At 37.7% G+C, this 19,703-nt stretch overlaps 1 protein-coding gene across 1 annotated transcript in view; it reads right to left on the bottom strand.

Annotated features, from left to right (window-relative positions):
- Positions 1–5,878: 5,878 nt before the first annotated feature.
- Positions 5,879–19,703, bottom strand: part of LOC101890202 (uncharacterized) — a 172,908-nt gene continuing 159,083 nt past the window's right edge. Inside the window, exons 4-6 of the mRNA XM_059119592.1 lie at positions 11,906–12,115; positions 11,380–11,810; positions 5,879–9,498 (exon numbers count right to left, since the gene is read on the bottom strand). Coding sequence (XP_058975575.1) covers positions 6,773–9,498; positions 11,380–11,810; positions 11,906–12,018 — 3,270 coding nt within the window. The 5' untranslated portion in view covers positions 12,019–12,115 and the 3' untranslated portion in view covers positions 5,879–6,772. The remainder of the gene's footprint in view (positions 9,499–11,379; positions 11,811–11,905; positions 12,116–19,703) is intronic.

The raw sequence follows: 19,703 nt of genomic DNA, 5'->3' as shown, positions 1-19,703 counted from the left end.
CAAATATTTATTTTAACCCAAGGTCTTGTGTTAAGATGAACAATATCGGCCCACTCCTTCTGGTACCTCCCCCACAAAAGGTCGAAATTTTCAAAAAATATATTTTTTGCACAGGAAGAGAAAGGATAATCCGAATTTGCTCCAACTTTGCAAATCCTAATATTTGCGTCAGTGCTAGTTCAGGTGTGAAAATGGGCAATATCGGTCCACTCCATCAAGTACCTCCCCCACAAATGGTCAACATTTTGAATAATTACAACTCTCATAAAATGTTATGTAAGAGTCCGACTGTCTTCAAATTTCACACATCCAAATATTTATATTAACCCAAGGTCTTGTGTTAAGATGAACAATATCGGCCCACTCCTTCTGGTACCTCCCCCACAAAAGGTCGAAATTTTCAAAAAAAAAAAAAAACAAATTTTTTGCACGGAAAGAGAAAGGCTAATCCGAATTTGCTCCGACTTTGCGAATCCTAATATTTGCGTCAGTGCTAGGACAGGTGTGAAAATGAACAATATCGGTCCACTCCATCAAGTACCTCCCCCACAAAATATTGAAATTTTGAGTACCCATGAAGCTCATAAATCGCCAAATTAACATCCGATTCCATTTAGACTTGGCACATCTGTCGAAATATTTATATCATATTTTGGGTCCGATAGGAAATGGGCAATATTGGTCCATTCCTTCGGGATCTGCTCCATAGAGGGTCAAACGTTTTAATGACCTTAACACTAGTCAAAATATAGTTAGATAATCGAACATAGGCTGAGGGTATATCTCTGGCGGCAATACCGACTGATACTTTTTAACTTGTTTTTATAATCATTTTTCTGTTTTTAATTTTTTTCTAAATATTTCCCTAAAAAACATATCAACAGATATCAATAACAAATAATTTTTAAAGTACGACAGGCTATTATTTATTAGAAATAATAAATATTCTGGAAGCATGTAAAAAAATCAGAAAATATGACTCTGCTATAATTTTTTTATAAATAATTTTCTGTTTTTAATTTTTTCTAAATATTTCCCTAAAAACATATCAACAAATATCAATAACAAACAATTTTTAATTTAAATAGTTTAACAAAAATTCTAACAATTTTTAATTGAATGTTTTAAATATTTCATAATGCTATGCGTAATGCCCCATACACCGCATATGTGAGTAGTTAGACATGATGAAGATGAAAAGGGGCGGAAGGATGGATTGAAGTTTTAACACAAATGTCTGGGTAGTGGTGGTCATACTTGTGTCTGAAGTACTCGTTTAACATTATCCGTTTTTTTTGTTCATTCCATCTACATATATTTTTTTTTCATTTTATTTATTTGTGATGTGGTTTGAAGTTGGCGTTTTTTTTTGCTATGTATATGTGTATATTTTTGCATGTGTCTGTAGGGGTCTCTTCTCTCTGCGGGTAAACCATTTAAAATGATAGGCATTTCAGTTTTTTTGTTTTGTTTTTTTTTTTTTTTTTGCTTTTCTATTTGAATTGACCTGTTTTCAAAGAAGTTTCATTGTGTTTGCCGGTGTCTTTGTTAGTGTTGTGGTGTTGCCGTTGTTTTTGTTGGCTGAGTACTATATAATCGGCCTGTTGTTACTGCCGTTGCTGCTGCATTATAAAGCTGTGTATTTTCCCTACCTGTCTGTCTGCCTGTCCGTCCGTCCGTCCGTTTGTCTCTCTGTGTGGCTTAAAAATTACACGTTTTAGTCACAATCCAGGGGCTCGTTAGATTGTGCATTCAAGCGTGGAGTCCTTTTAACGAGGAGTTGTTGCTTTGGTTGGTAGATAAAGGTACAGCAACAAAAAACAAGAAACATATTTGAGTTTCCATTTTTTTTTAATAATAATAGTTATACTAGGTCACTAGGTGTTCAGGTGTACGTTCGTTCGTTCGTTTCTGTGTGTATGTGTGTCGAGTGTATTTTTTGTACAATAAATTAAAAGGAAAATACTTAGGTCTATATTGCAGCCGACCTTTTTTATGCCATGATTTTGCAGGTTCGCTTTTTTTTGTAGCGTTTGTTGTGTGTATGTGTGTGTGTGTTTTTTCACAAAGTAGAAAGTATAAAATTGTTGCTGGTTGTGTTTTTTATTTGTCGTTTTTTTGTTTCTTTTGTAGTTCGTATTAAAATTATATTTAATTGTAACAAAGATAGAGAGTGGAAGAGAGAGGGAGAGAGTAGCGGATATATACAGTTGTGAAGGGGATATTGGGTGTTTCTTTTTGGGGTTTTGCAGATATGTTGGTATGTAAATTTGTTATTCACAATAATTTTTTACCCGCACAAGGTGGAGCAGTTTTTTATCCACAAAATGTGGATAATTTAATATCCACATAACGTGGATAATTTTTTATTCACATTAAGTGTATAATTTTTTATCTACAAAAGATGGATAATTTTTATCCACATAAAGTGGATAATTTTTATACACATAAAGTGGATAATTTTTATACACACAATGCGGATAATATTGTGGATAAGTTTTCATCCGTGTAACGTGAATTACTTTTTTTCTACATATGTGGATAATTTTTTATCCACATAACTCGGATAATATTTTATCCACACAGTCTAGATAATGCTTTATCCACATAATGTGGATTGTTTTAATCAGCAGATGGCGCATAATTTTTTAACCCGCTTAATTTTGACAAAAAAATTTACCCGCGGTGGATAACGTTTATCCACATATTTTTTTATCTGGAGGTGGTCGGTAATTTTATCCACATAGCGTGGACAATTTTTTTTTATCTGGAGGAGGTAGTTTTATATTTATTTACATAACGTGGATAAATTTGTATATGCATAATGTGGATATTTTTTTATCCACATGACTCGGATAATATTTTATCCACACAGTCTGGATAATGCTTTATCCACATAATGTGGATTGTTTTAATATGCAGACAGCGCATAATTCTTTGCCCGCTTAATTTGGACAAAAAAATTTATCCGCGGTGGATAATGTTTATCCACATATTTTTTATCTGGAGGAGGTCGATAATTTTATCCACATAACGTGGACAATTTTTTTTATCTGGAGGAGGTAGTTGATATTTATTTACATAACGTGGATAAATTTGTATATGCATAATGTGGATATTTTGTTTATCCACATAACTAGGCTAATATTTTATCCACATAGTCTGGATAGTGCTTTATCCACATAACGTGGATTGTCTTTAATCAGCAGATGACGAATAATTCTTTACCCGCTTAATTTGGACAAAAAAATTTATCCGCGGTGGATAATGTTTATTCACATATTTTTTTTATCTGGAGGAGGTCGATAATTTTATCCACATAACGTGGACAATTTTTTTTATCTGGAGGAGGTAGTTGATATTTATTTACATAACGTGGATAAATTTGTATATGCATAATGTGGATATTTTGTTTATCCACATAACTAGGCTAATATTTTATCCACATAGTCTGGATAGTGCTTTATCCACATAACGTGGATTGTCTTTAATCAGCAGATGACGAATAATTCTTTACCCGCTTAATTTGGACAAAAAAATTTATCCGCGGTGGATAATGTTTATTCACATATTTTTTTTTATCTGGAGGAGGTCGATAATTTTATCCACATAACGTGGACAATTTTTATCCACATAATGTGGATAATATTTATTCACATAATGTGAATGTGAATTTTTATCCACAGAATGTGGGTAACTCTTATTCACATTAAATGGATAATTTTTATCCACACCATGGAGATATTTTTTTTATCCACAGAACGTGAATAAATTTTTATCCACGGAATGTATGAATAATTTTTATCCACATAATGTAGACATTTTTTTCCACATAATATCGATAATTTTTTTTAACTATGTTGTATGGATAATTTTTATACACATATTGTGGATAATTTTTTATTCACATATCCGCAATACGGATAAAAAAAATTTCCATCTAAAGTGGATAAAAAAAAATTATCCACATTATGTGGATACAAAAAAATATACACGTTACGTGGATGTGCATATTTCCAATTATAGTAGACAAAAATTGTCCACCTTTTGTGGATAAAAATTATCCACAATATAATACATTACGTGTACAATTTTTATCCATAGAAGTTGGATATTTTTTTACAAATACAGGGTAAGATGAAACAACTGCAACCAATTTCAGACTGCTGTCATTTCTAAGCCACTTGTCAGACAGCTGTTAAAATTATTCCAGTGAAGGCTCATTATATTGTTTACAAGCGTACGAAAGCATTTTGGTGAGAATTTTTCAGAAAAAAAGTTATTTGTGATGGAATTCAAGCATGATAGTGCGATTTCTTTATGTTTGGCTGGAAAACCACAAGTGGCTATCGTTAGAGCACTCCAGCATTTAAATGTGAATAAATTTTTTGTCTCTCATACCATCGCTCGTTACCGAGATACTGGAAGCGTAGACCGACGTCAAGGAAGTGGACGGAAGAAAACAGTAAAGAAGCGACTTGATCTAAACCTGCGTCGCACAGCCCGAATAATGGCTCGTGAGCTGAACATATCGCAATATTTCATTCGGCAAATATTGAAAAATGTGCTCGGAGCCATTGAAATTCCAAAAAGTGCAAAAACTTACACCGCAACCGAAAGAAAATAGACTCAAAAGAGCTAAAGAGTTGCTTCGCTTGGCCGAAAGTGGTGAACTGCCGAATTTGGTTTTCTCCGATGAGAAAACATTCGTGGGCCAGCAGTTTGTAAACAGTTTACTTGCCAAAGAGGTGAGCTGAAAATGTGCATATTCGGTTGGCCACACGAAACTCAAGCGCCGGCTATGGTGATGGTGTGGGCCGCCATAACAGCCGATGGTCGCTCTTCGCTTGTATCAATCGCCCGTGGCATTGGAATAAATGCCGAAGATTATCGCGAAAATATTCTGGAGGGTGTATTAAAGCCTTGGGCACGCAAACATTTTGTGTCGCAGACCTTGGATATTCCAACAGGACTCAGCACCATCGCACTCAGCACGCGCCAACCAATAATGGTTACAAAATTAGGTTCCTCGCTTCATTTCCAGCTCACAATGGCCACCAAAATCTCCGGATACCAATCTGTTAGACTAGTTTGTCTAGAGTATTTTGAAAAGCAAGGTTTCCACTAAAAAATACCAAAGTGTCGATCACCTCAAGCAAGCCCTTCGCCGGGAATGGGCCAAAATACCGCATAGCAACTTTCGGGCAGCGTGTGACGGTTTCATTGGCCTTTTGAAGGCCATAATTCGTGCCAAAGGTAACCAATTCGAACAAATCTAAACCTGTTCTAAAATTTGCTATTTCCGACATTTTTTTCTTTCATTAAATAAAATGAAAAGAAAACAAGTAAAAAAGCTGTAAGTTCGGCCGGGCCGAACTTTTAATACCCTCCACCATTTAATACAAATTTGGAAATTTTTGTCATAAGTTATTACAATGTTTAAATGCGAAACTTGAAGTTATTACAATATTTAAATGCGAAACTTGAAGAAAAATCTGTTTATAATGTAGCTAAAATCATCAAAATACCATCAAATAATTTGAAACAATCCCGGTAATAAATGTCGCTAAAATCATCAAAATACCGAATATCGGGGGGTACGGTATATCGAGGCTATATGAAGACGAAGACCTACATGGCTCATTTCTTGACTTAGGATGTAGTATCCATTACGAACTTCAAAAAATCATCAAAATACCGAATATTGGGTGGTACCGTTATATGGGGGCTATATGATAATTTGGACCTATATGGCCCATTTCCGAACTTAATCTGCCTACTGGCAAAATATACATGTGTGCAAAATTTTAGCCTATCTCAATTTGTTCGAAAGATAGCGTGATTACAACAGACAGACAAACAGACAGACGGACGGACATGGCTAAATCATCTTAGAATTTTACGCTGATCAAGAATATATATACTTTGTTGGGTCTGACATGAGTATTTCGAGGAGTTACAAACGGAATGACAAAATTAATATACCCTCCATAGTATGGTGGAGGGTATGAAAATGTAAAATGTTGTCTTTGTTGCAGTTTTTTTGTCTCACTCTGTATAGTGAATATTTTTAACGCTAAAAGGTGGATATTTTTTCCCCGCACTGTGTGGATAATTTTTTTTCCACTTTACTTGGATATTTTTTGTATCCATGTTACGTGGATAATTTGGTATCCACATAATGCAGATACATTTTTATCCACAAAACGTGTATATATTTTTGAATAACTTATCCATTTAATGTAGATAATTTTTTATCCACGCATTGTGGATAATATTTAAAATTAGTTATTCGCATAATGTAGATATTTTTTTATTCACAGAATGTGGACCATTATGTCCACAGTAGATGGGTAATATTATACATAAAAGTTGGATATTTTTTTATCCAAGTTTTGTAGATAAGCAAATTATAGACGTTATGTCACAAAAATCAATAATTCATTTTATGTGGATAATCAGAAAACACTCGCCTTTACATCCCAACAAATCTACATGAAAAACACACCTTTTTAAGTAGTTTCTCTCGTGTGTTTGTGTGTGTGTGTGTCTGGAAGATATGCATAAAGTTGTGTGCGTGTGTGTGTCTGTTAATTCATTGTTAGTGTCCATGAAGAAGAAGCTCATGTGTATTGGGTTTTTTTCATATTTCCTCATATGAAAAACAACAAAAATATCAATGAAAAAAAGAATAACAACAATGTGGTTCAAAGGCCTTCTCTTCATCACATCCTCTCCTCGCCTCGCCTTGCCTTGCCTTGCCTCACCTCGTTTAGGTCATGTGCCAATCTCCTTTGAGTATCCGGGTAAATGTCTTTTTGAATTGCTGATTGGCAAGGGCATAACAGAACGGGTTCATGGGACTGTTGGCATAGCAGAGGAAATAGGAAAACATGTACAGGTGCTCGTTGGTGCAGGGCGGGTTCCGGCAAAAGCCCTCGACCAGGGCCAGCACATGATAGGGCGTCCAACAGGCCACAAAACAGCCCAGGATAAACGAAATGGTGCGAAAGGCCTTGCGTGCCCTATTCTCCGATTTCGATTTCTGTCGACCCACTCCAATGACCAGGGGTATGGTGGCCTTTTTACTTTTGAAATGTTTGCTAATCGACTGCATGAAATCCCGTTTGCTGGAGCTGCGACTACCGCTGGAGGCGGCATGCTGTAAATGATGATGGGGATGGGGTTTCTTTTGTAGCTTTAGGGAAGAGGATTGGCGCTGCGGTGCCGGCGGTTGGGTGGTGGTACCCGAACCCGAACTTGTACCCGATGTGGAAGCCATTTTTTGTGTGGTGTCTGAAGTTTCTCGTTCATCGATTTTGTCCAGACTCTTGGAGGTGACCACAGGTGGGTGGTGCTGCGTTGTTGTTGTTGTTGTTGCTGTGGTCACGCTGCTGGTTGGTGCTGCCGTACTGCTGATTGTTGTCCCACAATGATTGTTGTTGTTGTTATTATTATTGTTCTTGGTGGTGGTGGTGGTTCGGCCACGTTTGTCTCCCACTGAGGAGGAGGAGGGGGTTGCAGCGGGTGACGCCTTTGTTGTTGTCATCTTTGTCGTCGCCGCCGCCGCTGCCGCTGTTTTGCTGCCATTGCTTTGTGTGGTTATTGAAGTATATTTCAATAGCCCCGCATCGGCACTGTGATGCCGTGGAAACATCAGACTGCTGGCATCGATGCAACTCTCCCGACGCACCCTCTCAAAGTCCTCCAGACCTGTATAGGAAATAAGTAAATGTTTTTCAATTTCAACATCGCTGCCGGTTGGATGAGGGGAATGGGGGAGATTAAAGTTGATTTCGGTGGTATTGGCAGAGGTGGTGGACTGAATGTTGGGGTCGAGATTATTGTCGTCAACTTGTTGAGTGGGGGTTGCAGCTGTGGTCTTGGCTTGGGCAGCAACTTTTTGCAAAGCCTGACTCAACAGCGTGGGACTGCTGGCCATTTGTTTGGCATGCCCAGCATTGCCGGCACTTGGGAGTTTATTTGTTGTCATGGCACTGCCGTTGGTGTTGGTGGTGACAGCAGTGGTTTTGGGTGCTTGGGAACCTGCGATACCGCCATTGTTATAGGTATAGGTGGGCGAGGCCATTGCTATGGAACTTTCGTCCATAAAACGCAATTCCGAATTATTGGCCATCACATCATAGGTCAAATGCAATTCACTGTTACTGCTGGGATTTTCCGAACCGTCCGAGAGCAGGGAGCTGCACTGAAACTGTTCCGGCGGAGGGAGAATGGCATGCACCAAACCGGGTTGAACCTGTTCACGTGGCACCACAATCGGTGCCAAATTCACCGGAGACAGTGGGGATTCATCTGGGGGGACTTTGGATTTATTGTGGGAGGATGGAGGTGAGGTTGAGGACCTTACGGCCTCGGACTGGCGTTCTGTTTCAACAATCTGGGATAGGGTGGCACAGGAGGTCCTTTTCATTTTATCCGAGGCCGATGCTGCTGGGCGACTCAGTTCCTCTTTGCTTTGGGTTCTTTCAATTTTCTGACTGGGATGGGGAGAACTGGCCCCAGATGAGAGGGCAGCCATGGCTTCACTGGACTTGGAGGTGGGTGTACACATACCTTTGCTGCGTGTGGCTATTAGCGCCGCCTGGGCTCCAAATACCAGGCCAATGGAAGAACGTTTACGCAAATTGGCCACTTTTTGCTGCTGCTGCTGTTGCATCAGCTGTTGGGCCTGATTGACGGAACTCTCCTCATCCGAATCAAAGGCCGGACTGCTGGAACGTTCACTCTTCTCCACCTCACCGGAGTCGTTTTTCGAACCCTTGTTGACCTTGCCCTCAGAGATGCGTCGTTGTTCCTCGGCAGCCTTTGTTTCAACCAAAGCCTGGGCCAATGGGTTGGCCTGCCCTGAACCCCGTTTGGTGGCCGAAATCTGCTGCTCACAGCCATCCTTGTCCTGTGAGCCGCTTAACTCCACTTTGGTTTTCAAAATTTTCTCCTCAATGGCACCAATTCCCGCCGCATGTCCCGCCATGCCGGACATGGCCCCCGCACTAAGAGCAACCATTGATTGCATTTTCCGCTGCTTGGCTTCACTACGTTTTTGCATTTCATAGGCGGTCTTATAAATTCCGCCATACAAGACGAACAGCACAATCAGGGTTGTCCAATAATAACCGATGATGAGGGCCGTATTAAAGACCGGGTCCTTGAGAAACTGTACAGCACACTGGCCGGGCAGCAGATCTCGCTTGCCCGTAAAATGTTCCCAACCAAAAATGGAAATGAAGAAGAGCAGGGCCGGAATAATCCAGGTTATGGTAACCATATAAATCACGCGACGCTTGGTGCGCCAGCTCCGATATTTGGCAGCAATTTTCACCGAACAATAGCGATCGATGGTTATGAGTAGCACCGTGTACTGGGAAACCAGACACACTGTGTAGTCCACCGAAAGCCAGAGGTCGCATAGCAGTGGGCCCAGATCCCAATAGCCCATGAGAACGTAGACGGTGTAGAAGGGCATGGAGACGGTGCCTGAAAAAATCGGAAAAAAATTAAGTCGATTTTTAAAGAATAATTGCGGTTAATAGTCCTTGAGAAATATTTTATTAAAAAAAAATATTTTTTTTTAAAAAATCCACGTTTATAAGGCTGGTAGTCCCTGAGAAATATTTTATTAACAAAATATTTTTTAAAAAATCCACGTTTATAAGACTGGTAGTGCTTGAAAAATATTCTTTTTATAAAATCTACGTGTATGTGGATGATAGTCCTTGAAAAATATTTTTTAAAAAAATCCACGTTTATAAGACTGATAGTCCTTGAAAAATATTTTTTTTTATAAAATCTACGTGTATGTGGATGATAGTCCTTGAAAAATATTTTTTTTTTATAAAATCTACGTTTATAAGACTGGTAGTCCTTGAAAAATATTTTATTTATAAAATCTACGTGTATGTGGATGATAGTCTGTAAAAAATAAATTTTTAAAAAATCCACGTTTATAAGACTGTTAGTCCTTGAAAAAAATTTTTTTTTATAAAATCTACGTGTATGTGGATCATAGTCCTTAAAAATATTTTTTAAAAGATCCACGTTTATGTGGCTGATAGTCCTTGAAATATATTGTTTAAAATATCCACGTTTATGTCGCTTATAGTCCTTAAAAAATATTGTTTAAAATATCCACGTTTATGCCGCTGATAATCCTTGAAATTGAGGCTGATAGTCCTTTGAAAATATTTTTCCTAAATCCACTTTTATGAGGCGGATAGTCCTTGAAAATATGTTTTTTTGAATCCACGTTTATGTGGCGGATAGTGCTTTTAAAATATTTTTCCTAAATCCATGATAAGTCCTTGAAATCCTCGCTAATAGTCCTTGAAAAATATTTGTTTAAAAATCCACTTTTATGTGGCTGATAGTGCTTAAAAAATATTTTTTAAAGTATCTACGTTTATGTCGCTGATAATCCTTGAAAATGAGGCTAATAGTCCTTATAAAATATTTTTCCTAAATCCACGTTTAAGTGGCTGATAGTCCTTGAAAATATTTTCCTAAATCCACGTTTATGTGGCTGATAGTCCTTTGAAAATATTTTTCCTGAATTCACGTTTATGTGGCTGATAGTCCTTTTAAAATATTTTTCCTATATCCACGTTTATGTGTCGGATAGTCCTTTGAAAATATGTTTTTTTGAATCCACGTTTATGTGGCGGATAGTCCTTTGAAAATATTTTTCCTGAATTCACGTTTATGTGGCTGATAGTCCTTTTAAAATATTTTTCCTAAATCCACGTTTATGTGGCGGATAGTCCTTTGAAAATATGTTTTTTTGAATCCACGTTTTTGTGGCCGATAGTCCTTTGAAAATATTTTTCCTAAATCCACGTTTATGTGGCTGATAGTCCTTGAAAATATTGATTAAAATATCCATGTTTATGTCTCTGATAATCCTTGAAAATGTGGCTGATAGTCCTTTGAAAATATTTTTCCTAAATCCACGTTTATGTGGCTGATAGTCCTTGAAAATACGTTTTTTTGAACCCACGTTTATGTGGCGGATAGTCCTTTTAAAATATTTTTCCTGAATTCACGTTTATGTGGCTGATAGTCCTTGAAAATATGTTTTATGTGGCGGTCCTTTGAAAATATTTTTCCTAAATCCACGTTTATGTGGCTGATAGTCCTTGAAAATATTGTTTAAAAAATCCACGTTTATATCGCTGATAGTCCTTGAAAAATATTTGTTTAAAAATCCACTTTTATGTGGCTGATAGTCCTTGAAAAAAATTTTTTAAAAAAAGTCACGTTATGTGGCTAATAGTCCTTAGAGAGCATCAACATTTATTTAAAAAAATTTTTTCAAGGGAATAAACTTTACATATTTATAGATATTTTTAAAGACCTACTCACCTATCAGCATATCCGTGGCCGCCAGCGATGCAATAAAATAATTGCTCGGCTGTCGTATATTTCGATCGACAATAAATGCCAGCAGGACCAAAATATTACCACCCACTGTCAAAATGATGCATATGGCCAAACACACAGCAATCGCTATCGTTTGCCACAACTCAAATGGTGGCAACACCAAGGCCGGACCTTCGGTCTCTGTGCCAATGTTTCCATATAAACTTGTACTATTTGTTGTTGCCGTCGACGTGCCATTCACATAGGCAGCCAAACGCTCCAAATCATCAGTGGTCCACAGATTCAATTCACCATTTTCTCCAATATACGGCCGATACAATTGGGCTGCTTTGAGCAGACGTTTACATTCGTTATGTTCGACAAAACGATTGTAAATCGAACGGCAGAGATTTTCACGTTCCTTTTTAAGGCGCCTGCAAAGAGAGGAGAGAGCAACATTTTGGTTAAGGAAGAGAGTCTTAATGTGTGATTTTAATCGTTATTAATATGAGATTCTCTCGCAACTCACCATTGTGTTATAAAGTCCGGCTTAATTGAGTAAATTGGATCTGTTTTATTATCGATTTCACCTGAGGCAATATCAAAATCCTCCATTTCATTTATTGCACCGGAAGTTTTCATGATTCTGTTTGATTTCACCGTTTTCCGTTCATTGCCAAATGTTTGTTTTTATTATTTTGTAATATTGTCATTAAGATTACGGAGTAGCGAGCATTAGCTGTAAACAGAAATGAAAAAAAAAAAAGAAATAATTGCATTATAATTGTTTAAAACAAATATTTAATATAATTAACTTATTCATTTGTATGTACGTCATTCTGTTATAATCAGGATCCCTGTCCCAATATATGAGCGAAATCTAAAAGCTTAAAAAATGTAGCTGCTTGCTACTAATAACTAGAATTACATGAAATTGCTCTAGTTGAGCCATCTGTACCCAAACAAGTCGTCCGTCCGCCTATATGAATGGCTGGAGCATACCATAATTTTTAGAGAGAGGAAGCATCGGATGCTATCAAACTTAAATTATATTTAAAGAAGGGGCAAAACGATCCAGGCCTTGTTACATCACAGTGCTCAAAACCCCCATTTTTGGCAGTTAACACACATTTGGCAGCTAACACATTGAAACTAAAAACTAAAAAAAAAACAAGTAAAAAAGCAGCTAAGTTCGACCGGCTCGAATTTGTAATACCTTCTACCATTTGGAAGGAAATTGTTAATTTCAAAAAAAAATCCCAAAACCACCAATTAAACGAAAACCGTTATATGGGGACTATACGAAGACGTGGACCTGCATACAAAAATTGTGTCATAGGCTTACGAACTTCGAATACTATATTTGAAATAATTCGGGTAAATAATGTCGCTAACATCATGAAAATACGAAGACGTGGACCTGCATACGAACTTTTTTGCCCTAGGTTGTAGTACCCGTTAAGATCTTCCAATACGAAATTTGAAACGATTTTGGTGAATAATGTTGCTAAAATCATCAAAATACCGAATATAGGGAGGTAGCGTTATATAAACCTTTATAAACTTCAAATACGAAATTTGAAATTATTCCGGTAAATAGATTCCCTAAAATCATGAAAATACCGAATATCGAGAGGTACCGTTATAAGGGGGCTGTACGAAAACGTGGAACGACAGTTCGTTCGAAAGATAGCGTAATTACAGCAGACAGACGGATAGACAGACGAATATCGCTAGATCGTTTTAGAATTTTACGCTTGTCCAGAATATATATATTCTTGGTAGGGTATATTATGAATATTTCGAGGAGTTACAAACGGAATGACAAAGCTAATATACCCTCCATAAAATGGTGGAAAGTATACAACGGGTCCCTGAGCGTGTGGCAAAACATTGCATGTATAGGTCCACGTTGTGGTATAGCCCCCATATAAAGGTACCTCCCGATATTCGGTATTTTAGTTTTTTTGCCACATTTTTTCACGGATTTGTCTAAAAATTAGTATTTGTGGGTCATAATGGTTTCCAGGTCCGGTGGCGAAACATTGCATGTATGGGTCCATGATTTGGTATAGCCCTCATATAACGGTACCTCCCGATATTCGGTAATTGAATGATTTTTGCAATATTTTTTTACGGATTTGTCTGACAATTGGTATTTGTTGGTCATAATGGGTTCCAGCTCCGGTGGCGAAACATTGCATGTATGGGTCCATGATTTGGTATAGCCCCCATATAACGGTACCTCCCGATATTCGGTATTTTGATGGTTTCTGCCACATTTTTTCACTGATTTGTCTAAAAATTGGTATTTGTGGGTCATAATGGGTCCTAGTTCGTGTGGCGAAACATTGTAATTATAGGTCCATGGTTTGATGTAGCCGCCATATAACGGTACCTCCCGATATTCGGCATTTTAATGGTTTTTGCCACATTTCTTCTAATGTTTCTTTTACCCTAAGGTGAAGGGCATTAAAAGTTTGGCCCGGCCGATCTTAATGTTTTTTTACTTGTTGTTTTCCAATTTTGAAGAATATTTTATTCGATTTATGGTTGTTAAACTAATTTTTCGAAAGGATTAATTTTTCTGAAAGCGGTCCTAAACCTAATCCTTAGGAAGAGGATAACCTGACATGTCCAAAACATCCCCCACATTTTAAGCAGTTTTTAAGAGTTGATGGTCTCTTGAGGATGGTTGTCCAGAAGCAGTAAATTATTGCCAAGTTTTAGGCACCTCACACCTCTTCTCTATTGCCAATATAATTGAGTTCTATCTGTAAGTTTTACACCCTAATGGAAGAATATCTTCCATTCTTTAATTTTTTTTTTAATTTCCAACACCTTCGTTGTCCAGGGAACAAGAATTACGGTAATTGAATTGGCAACACTATTACGCAGTTAGTTTGTCTAATCCCTTGAGCTTGCCTGAGCACTCCCCTTTGGACAAAATTGAGGTTGGACTAACTCTAACCACAGTTGCCAATAATTGAATTATTCAATGAAATTTGTTGTTGTGGTTGTTGTTTTCTCCCGCTCCCGCTGATGCTGCTGTATTTGAGAGATGGCCTTAATGATTTTCTATTTGCCACTAAATTGCCATATAATTTAATGCAGTCATGTTTTAGTTGCAACCTATTCCTAGAATATCACTCAGTTATAGGGCCATCCCATCCATCTGACAATCCATAAAGCAAGTCCTCACCCTATCTTCTTTCCCTCTTTCGCAAACAAGAACACCTTGATGTTGTTTATTTGATTTGTAAGTAAAATGCACTTTTCCTACGTTACGGTTTTTCATTTTCCTGTTTTTAGGTCTCCCTCCCACCCCGTGCTATTTGCAAGGATAATGTGGGGGGAAATTTATGCCTGGTTTCGAGTGTATTTTGTATTCCATTCAATTTTTTTTCTGTTTTTGACAGAAGGGTCTGAGCGGAAGTAAACGTTGTAGTTTTACATTCTCCTAAGTATTACTAAGACTTCCCAAGGATGTTGCTGCACAACTTGAGTTTGAGTATTTCGTTTTGTTCAAGTGGTGGGCCAAAAGATGGATGAATGGTTGTATGGATGGTTGTTTCGTTTGATTTTTTCTGCAAAATGAGAAAAAAACTGTTGCATTTCCTTTGCGAATGTTGTTTTAAAAGGATAGAAAATTTTGTTGCGCCAAGAGATAAAAACTTGCCGCTCACAGGGCCATAAAGCAGGGGCAGACGGCAGCTGAATTCTACTGGTTTCCGCATTGAAAATTTCATTAAACTTAGAGAAATCTTGGTTTTTGGTACAGGTAATGGTGGTGGTGAAGGTAAAAGAGAATTTAGTTCATCAATAAAAAATAGATGTGGATATTAGGGAGGAACGCCATAGAATTTTAATCAGTTTTTCCCCTCTAGAAAAAAATTACAGTTTCTTTCGCTGAGGGAACTACACTTTTTCCTCTAGGAAACCCACAGTCCCTCCAAGGGCACTCCGTCCAGAAAAAATGCACAGTCTCACAGAAGAAATATATCTTCTCCGTCCAGAAAAAAAATCACAGTTTCACGCTGGGGAATGCATTTTTCCTTAAAAAAAAAATAAAAAAAAATCCAAATTTTCCCTCCCGCGACTGTATTTTTTCCGCCTAGAAAAATATCCACAGTCTCCCGCTGGAGGATTGTGTTTTTTTCTGACTACTAAAATATTCACAGCCCCCGAGGGATTGTATTTTTTTCCGTCTAGAAAAGAGAACCTCAGTCGCCGAGGCGACTTCATTATTTCCGACTAAAAAAAGTCTTCAGTCCCCGAGTCGACTATATTTTTTCCGTTTAGAAAAAATCCGCAGTCCCCCAGGTATTTTACCGTCTAAAAAAATAACAGTCTCCAGTCTCCAGCCGAGGGAATGTATTTTTTCCTTCTAGAAAAAACTCTAGAGTCCCCGAGGGGACTGTATTTTTCCCGTCTAGAAAAAAACCCTCAGTCCCCGAGGGGACGGTCTAAAAATTTTTGTTGTCCCCGAGGACTGTATTTTTTCCGTCTAGGAAAAAATCCTCAGTCCCCGAGGAGAATGTATTTTTTCCGTCTAGAAAAAATCACAGTCTCCCGCCGGAGGAATCTACTTTTTTCCGTCTAGAAAAAAATTACCGTCTCCCGCAGGGGGAATCTACTTTTTTCCGTGTAGTTCCAGAGAGGACTGTAGTTTTTCCGTCTAGAAAAAAGAACTTCAGTCGCCGATGCGACTTCATTTTTTCCGACTAAAAAAAAAATCTTTAGTCCCCGAGTCGACTATATTTTTTCCGCTAAGAAAAATCCGCAGTCCTCCAGGTATTTTTTCGTCTAAAAAAATAACAGTCTCCAGCAACCCTCAATCCCCGAGGGGACGGTCAAAAAATTTTGTTGTCCCCGAGGACTGTATTTTTTCCGTCTAGGAAAAAATCCTTAGTCCCCGAGGAGAATGTATTTTTTCCGTTTAGAAAAAAAGCAAAGTCTCCCGCCGGTGGTCTGTATTTTTCCGTCTAGAAAAAAATCACAGTCTCCCGCCGGGGGAATCTACTTTTTTCCGTGTAGTTCCAGAGGGGACTGTATTTTTTCCGTCTAGAAAAAAGAACTTCAGTCGCCGAGGCGACTTCATTTTTTCCGACTAAAAAAAAATCTTCAGTCCCCGAGTCGACTATATTTATTCCGTTTAGAAAAAATCCGCAGTCCCCCAGGGTATTTTTCCGTCTAAAAAAATAACAGTCTCCAGCTGAGGGAATGTATTTTTTCTTCTAGAAAAAACTCTAGAGTCCCCCAGTGGACTGTATTTTTCCCGTCTAGAAAAAACACTCAGTCCCCGAGGAAACGGTTTAAAAAAAATGTGTCCCCGAGGACTGTATTTTTCCGTCTAGAAAAAAATCCTCAGTCCCCGAGGAGAATGTATTTTTTCCGTCTAGAAAAAACACTCAGTCCCCGAGGAAACGGTTTAAAAAAAATGTGTCCCCGAGGACTGTATTTTTCCGTCTAGAAAAAAATCCTCAGTCCCCGAGGAGAATGTATTTTTTCCGTCTAGAAAAAACACTCAGTCCCCGAGGAAACGGTTTAAAAAAAATGTGTCCCCGAGGACTGTATTTTTCCGTCTAGAAAAAAATCCTCAGTCCCCGAGGAGAATGTATTTTTTCCGTCTAGAAAAAAATTCAGTCTCCCGCCGGTGGTCTGTATTTTTCCGTCTAGAAAAAAATCCACAGTCTCCCGCCGGGGAAATGCATTTTTTCCGTCCAGAAATAATACACAGTCTCCTGTCGCGGAAAAGTATTTTTTCCGTTTTTTGTCAAAGAAAAAATTAACAGCCTCCTGCAGGGGACTGTATTTTCTCCGTCTAGAAAAAAATCACAGTCTTCAGCCGGGAGACTGTATTTTTTCCGTCAACGTCCCCCAGGTGTACTGTACCTTTTTAACATTGCCTTCAGGGGCTGTAATTTTTCCGTCCAGTAAAAAATCTCAAATCGAACTTATACCACCCCAATATTTCTCAAAGCCCTTCAATCCCAAGAGAAAGTTATTTTTTTAATAAATTTTTTATTTGTTTCTGTTTTTTTTTCAGATAATAAAAATAGAAAACATCTCATCCGGCAAGGCCAAAGATTGACTTCAATTTGAAATGAAAGCCCTTTTTCCAATTTAATACCCTTCGCCTTGCCTGCCTGCCTCGTGCGCGCCAAGCAGATGCCATCATAAATCAAGTCACTTGATGGGAATCGTCGCTACCTTCTGCCAAGGTAAGAAACTTACAAATTGTCTGTGCGGACTCGTTGGGGAGTCGTTGGTTAAGTCAAGTTGCAATACACCTGTTCCTCACGCTCTCAATGGGTGTTCGAGCTTATGTTTCCTCGTCTTGTTGCTGTGTGTGTTCATCGGATTTTCAATAGAAATGTTGTAGAAAAACTGCTCAACCACCACCATCTGTGGCTGAGTGTCTGGCTTTGGTTGTCCGTGTCCGTCTAACCGCCAATGGCCAAACATGGTCTTTACAAAAATGCCCGCCTTTTACAACGTTTGTTTTGTTCCATTCCTTGCTAAAGAGCACCATCGCCAGACAAGACTTGACCTGAACAGACCTGAGAGTTTCTTAGCAGAAATACGGATAAATTTGATAGGGTTAAACGGATTTGGTATTCACTTTTAGTACAGTTCTCAAAAGTTTATTTTGATTTTTTTATTCAAAGTGGTAGTGACATTTAAAGTAAATCAAATTGAAAGTTAAAAAAAAAAAACAAACAAACACACACACACACGCCAGCACATCGATACTCACAAACTAATGGCAAGTGCAGAAAACCAGTGAAAAGTTTTCACTTGAATGAATATTTTAGAATATTACTTGGCTATCATATCACTTCACATACCGGCCAGAGTTGGGAAAAAAGGGTGAATCCGAATGGAAATATCTGACAGAAAAAAATGTAACACAGACATTGCAAGTTAACATATTCCGTTTTTTATGAGTTTTAATATGAAGCGCACCCCCAGCCCAGAATACGTGTGTGTGAGTGTTTTTCGTTTGTTGAAATATTTTCACAAATTTCATGGAAAGTTGATTTCAAATAAAAACATTTTTTTTGTTGGATTTATTTCCATATTCCACTTGATTAGGCTTTGACTTGTTCAGAGTATTTTTTTTTTCTGAAAAAAGGTTAGACAAAAATGCTAAGATCTTTAAAAATCCGAAATGGGACAATTTCGTAATACCGTGGATATGTGGAGCTACTAATTTTGGAGGAATTCTGCAATTATCTCAAATACTTAATTTTGTAAATTTGTTTTTAAAATTTGAAAAGACACTTTACTAGGAAGAAGTTACCAAGCAGCTGAATACTCTCCACCATTCAGAACGAATTTGGAAGTTAAAAAAATAATAAAAATAAATAAACAGTAAAGAAAGTCTTAAAGTCGGGCGGGGCCGACTTTATGATAACCTACACCACTTTGCTAATTTAGTAGAGCTCCGCATAAGAATTAAAAGTTTTTATGGGAGAATTCCATCATACACGCCATGATTATAATTATAATTTAAAGTTCAAAGGACTAAATATGCCGAAGCATTTGTATCTTTTAAATTCGGACTTGCATTGCCCATTTGGTGCACAATTAATTTGAAATCGGATAAAGATATATATGGGAGCTATATCCAAATCGGAACCGATCTCGATAATATTTGGCAAAGATATTTCTGAGCTGTATTTGATATATTTCCCTGAATATCGTTGTTACGGAGTGCATATTACGGCTGTGGGTAACAAATAGAACAAATCGGATGAACAGTATATATGGGAGCTATAGCTATATCTGAACCGATCTTCACCAAATTTGACATACTAGCTTCTAGACTCAATTCGGTCGTAAGTGCAAAATTTCATTCAATTTGGGAAAATATTAGACGTTTGGTGCACAATCAAAGGTAAATCGGACGATGGGAGATATATCCAAATCTGAACCGATCTCGATAAAATAAAGCAAGTGTATTTCTGAGCTGTATTTGATAAATTTCCCCAAATATTATTGTTACAGAGTGCATATTACGGCTTCGGAGGACAAAAATAACAGATCGGATGAACAAAATATATGGGAGCTATAGCTATATCTGAAACGATTTCGATCAAATTTGGCATACTTATTTTCAGGTCTAATTTGGTTGTATGTGCAAAATTCCATACTATTATCTCCAATTATCTCCAATCTCAATAGGGTTTGTCATTGGGCCAAACAAATGATTTGTGCAAAGTTTCATCTGGATAGGGCAATAAATGCGAACTGTACTTTGTTTACAAAAATACATGGACAGACGGACGGACGGACAGACGGACATGCATAAATCGACTCAG

The sequence above is a fragment of the Musca domestica genome, unplaced genomic scaffold (assembly GCF_030504385.1).
Source record: "Musca domestica strain aabys unplaced genomic scaffold, Musca_domestica.polishedcontigs.V.1.1 1, whole genome shotgun sequence".
NCBI classification, from domain to species: domain Eukaryota; kingdom Metazoa; phylum Arthropoda; class Insecta; order Diptera; family Muscidae; genus Musca; species Musca domestica.
Note: the sequence above shows the minus strand (reverse complement) of the source record. Positions and strands in the feature narration are given on the sequence as shown.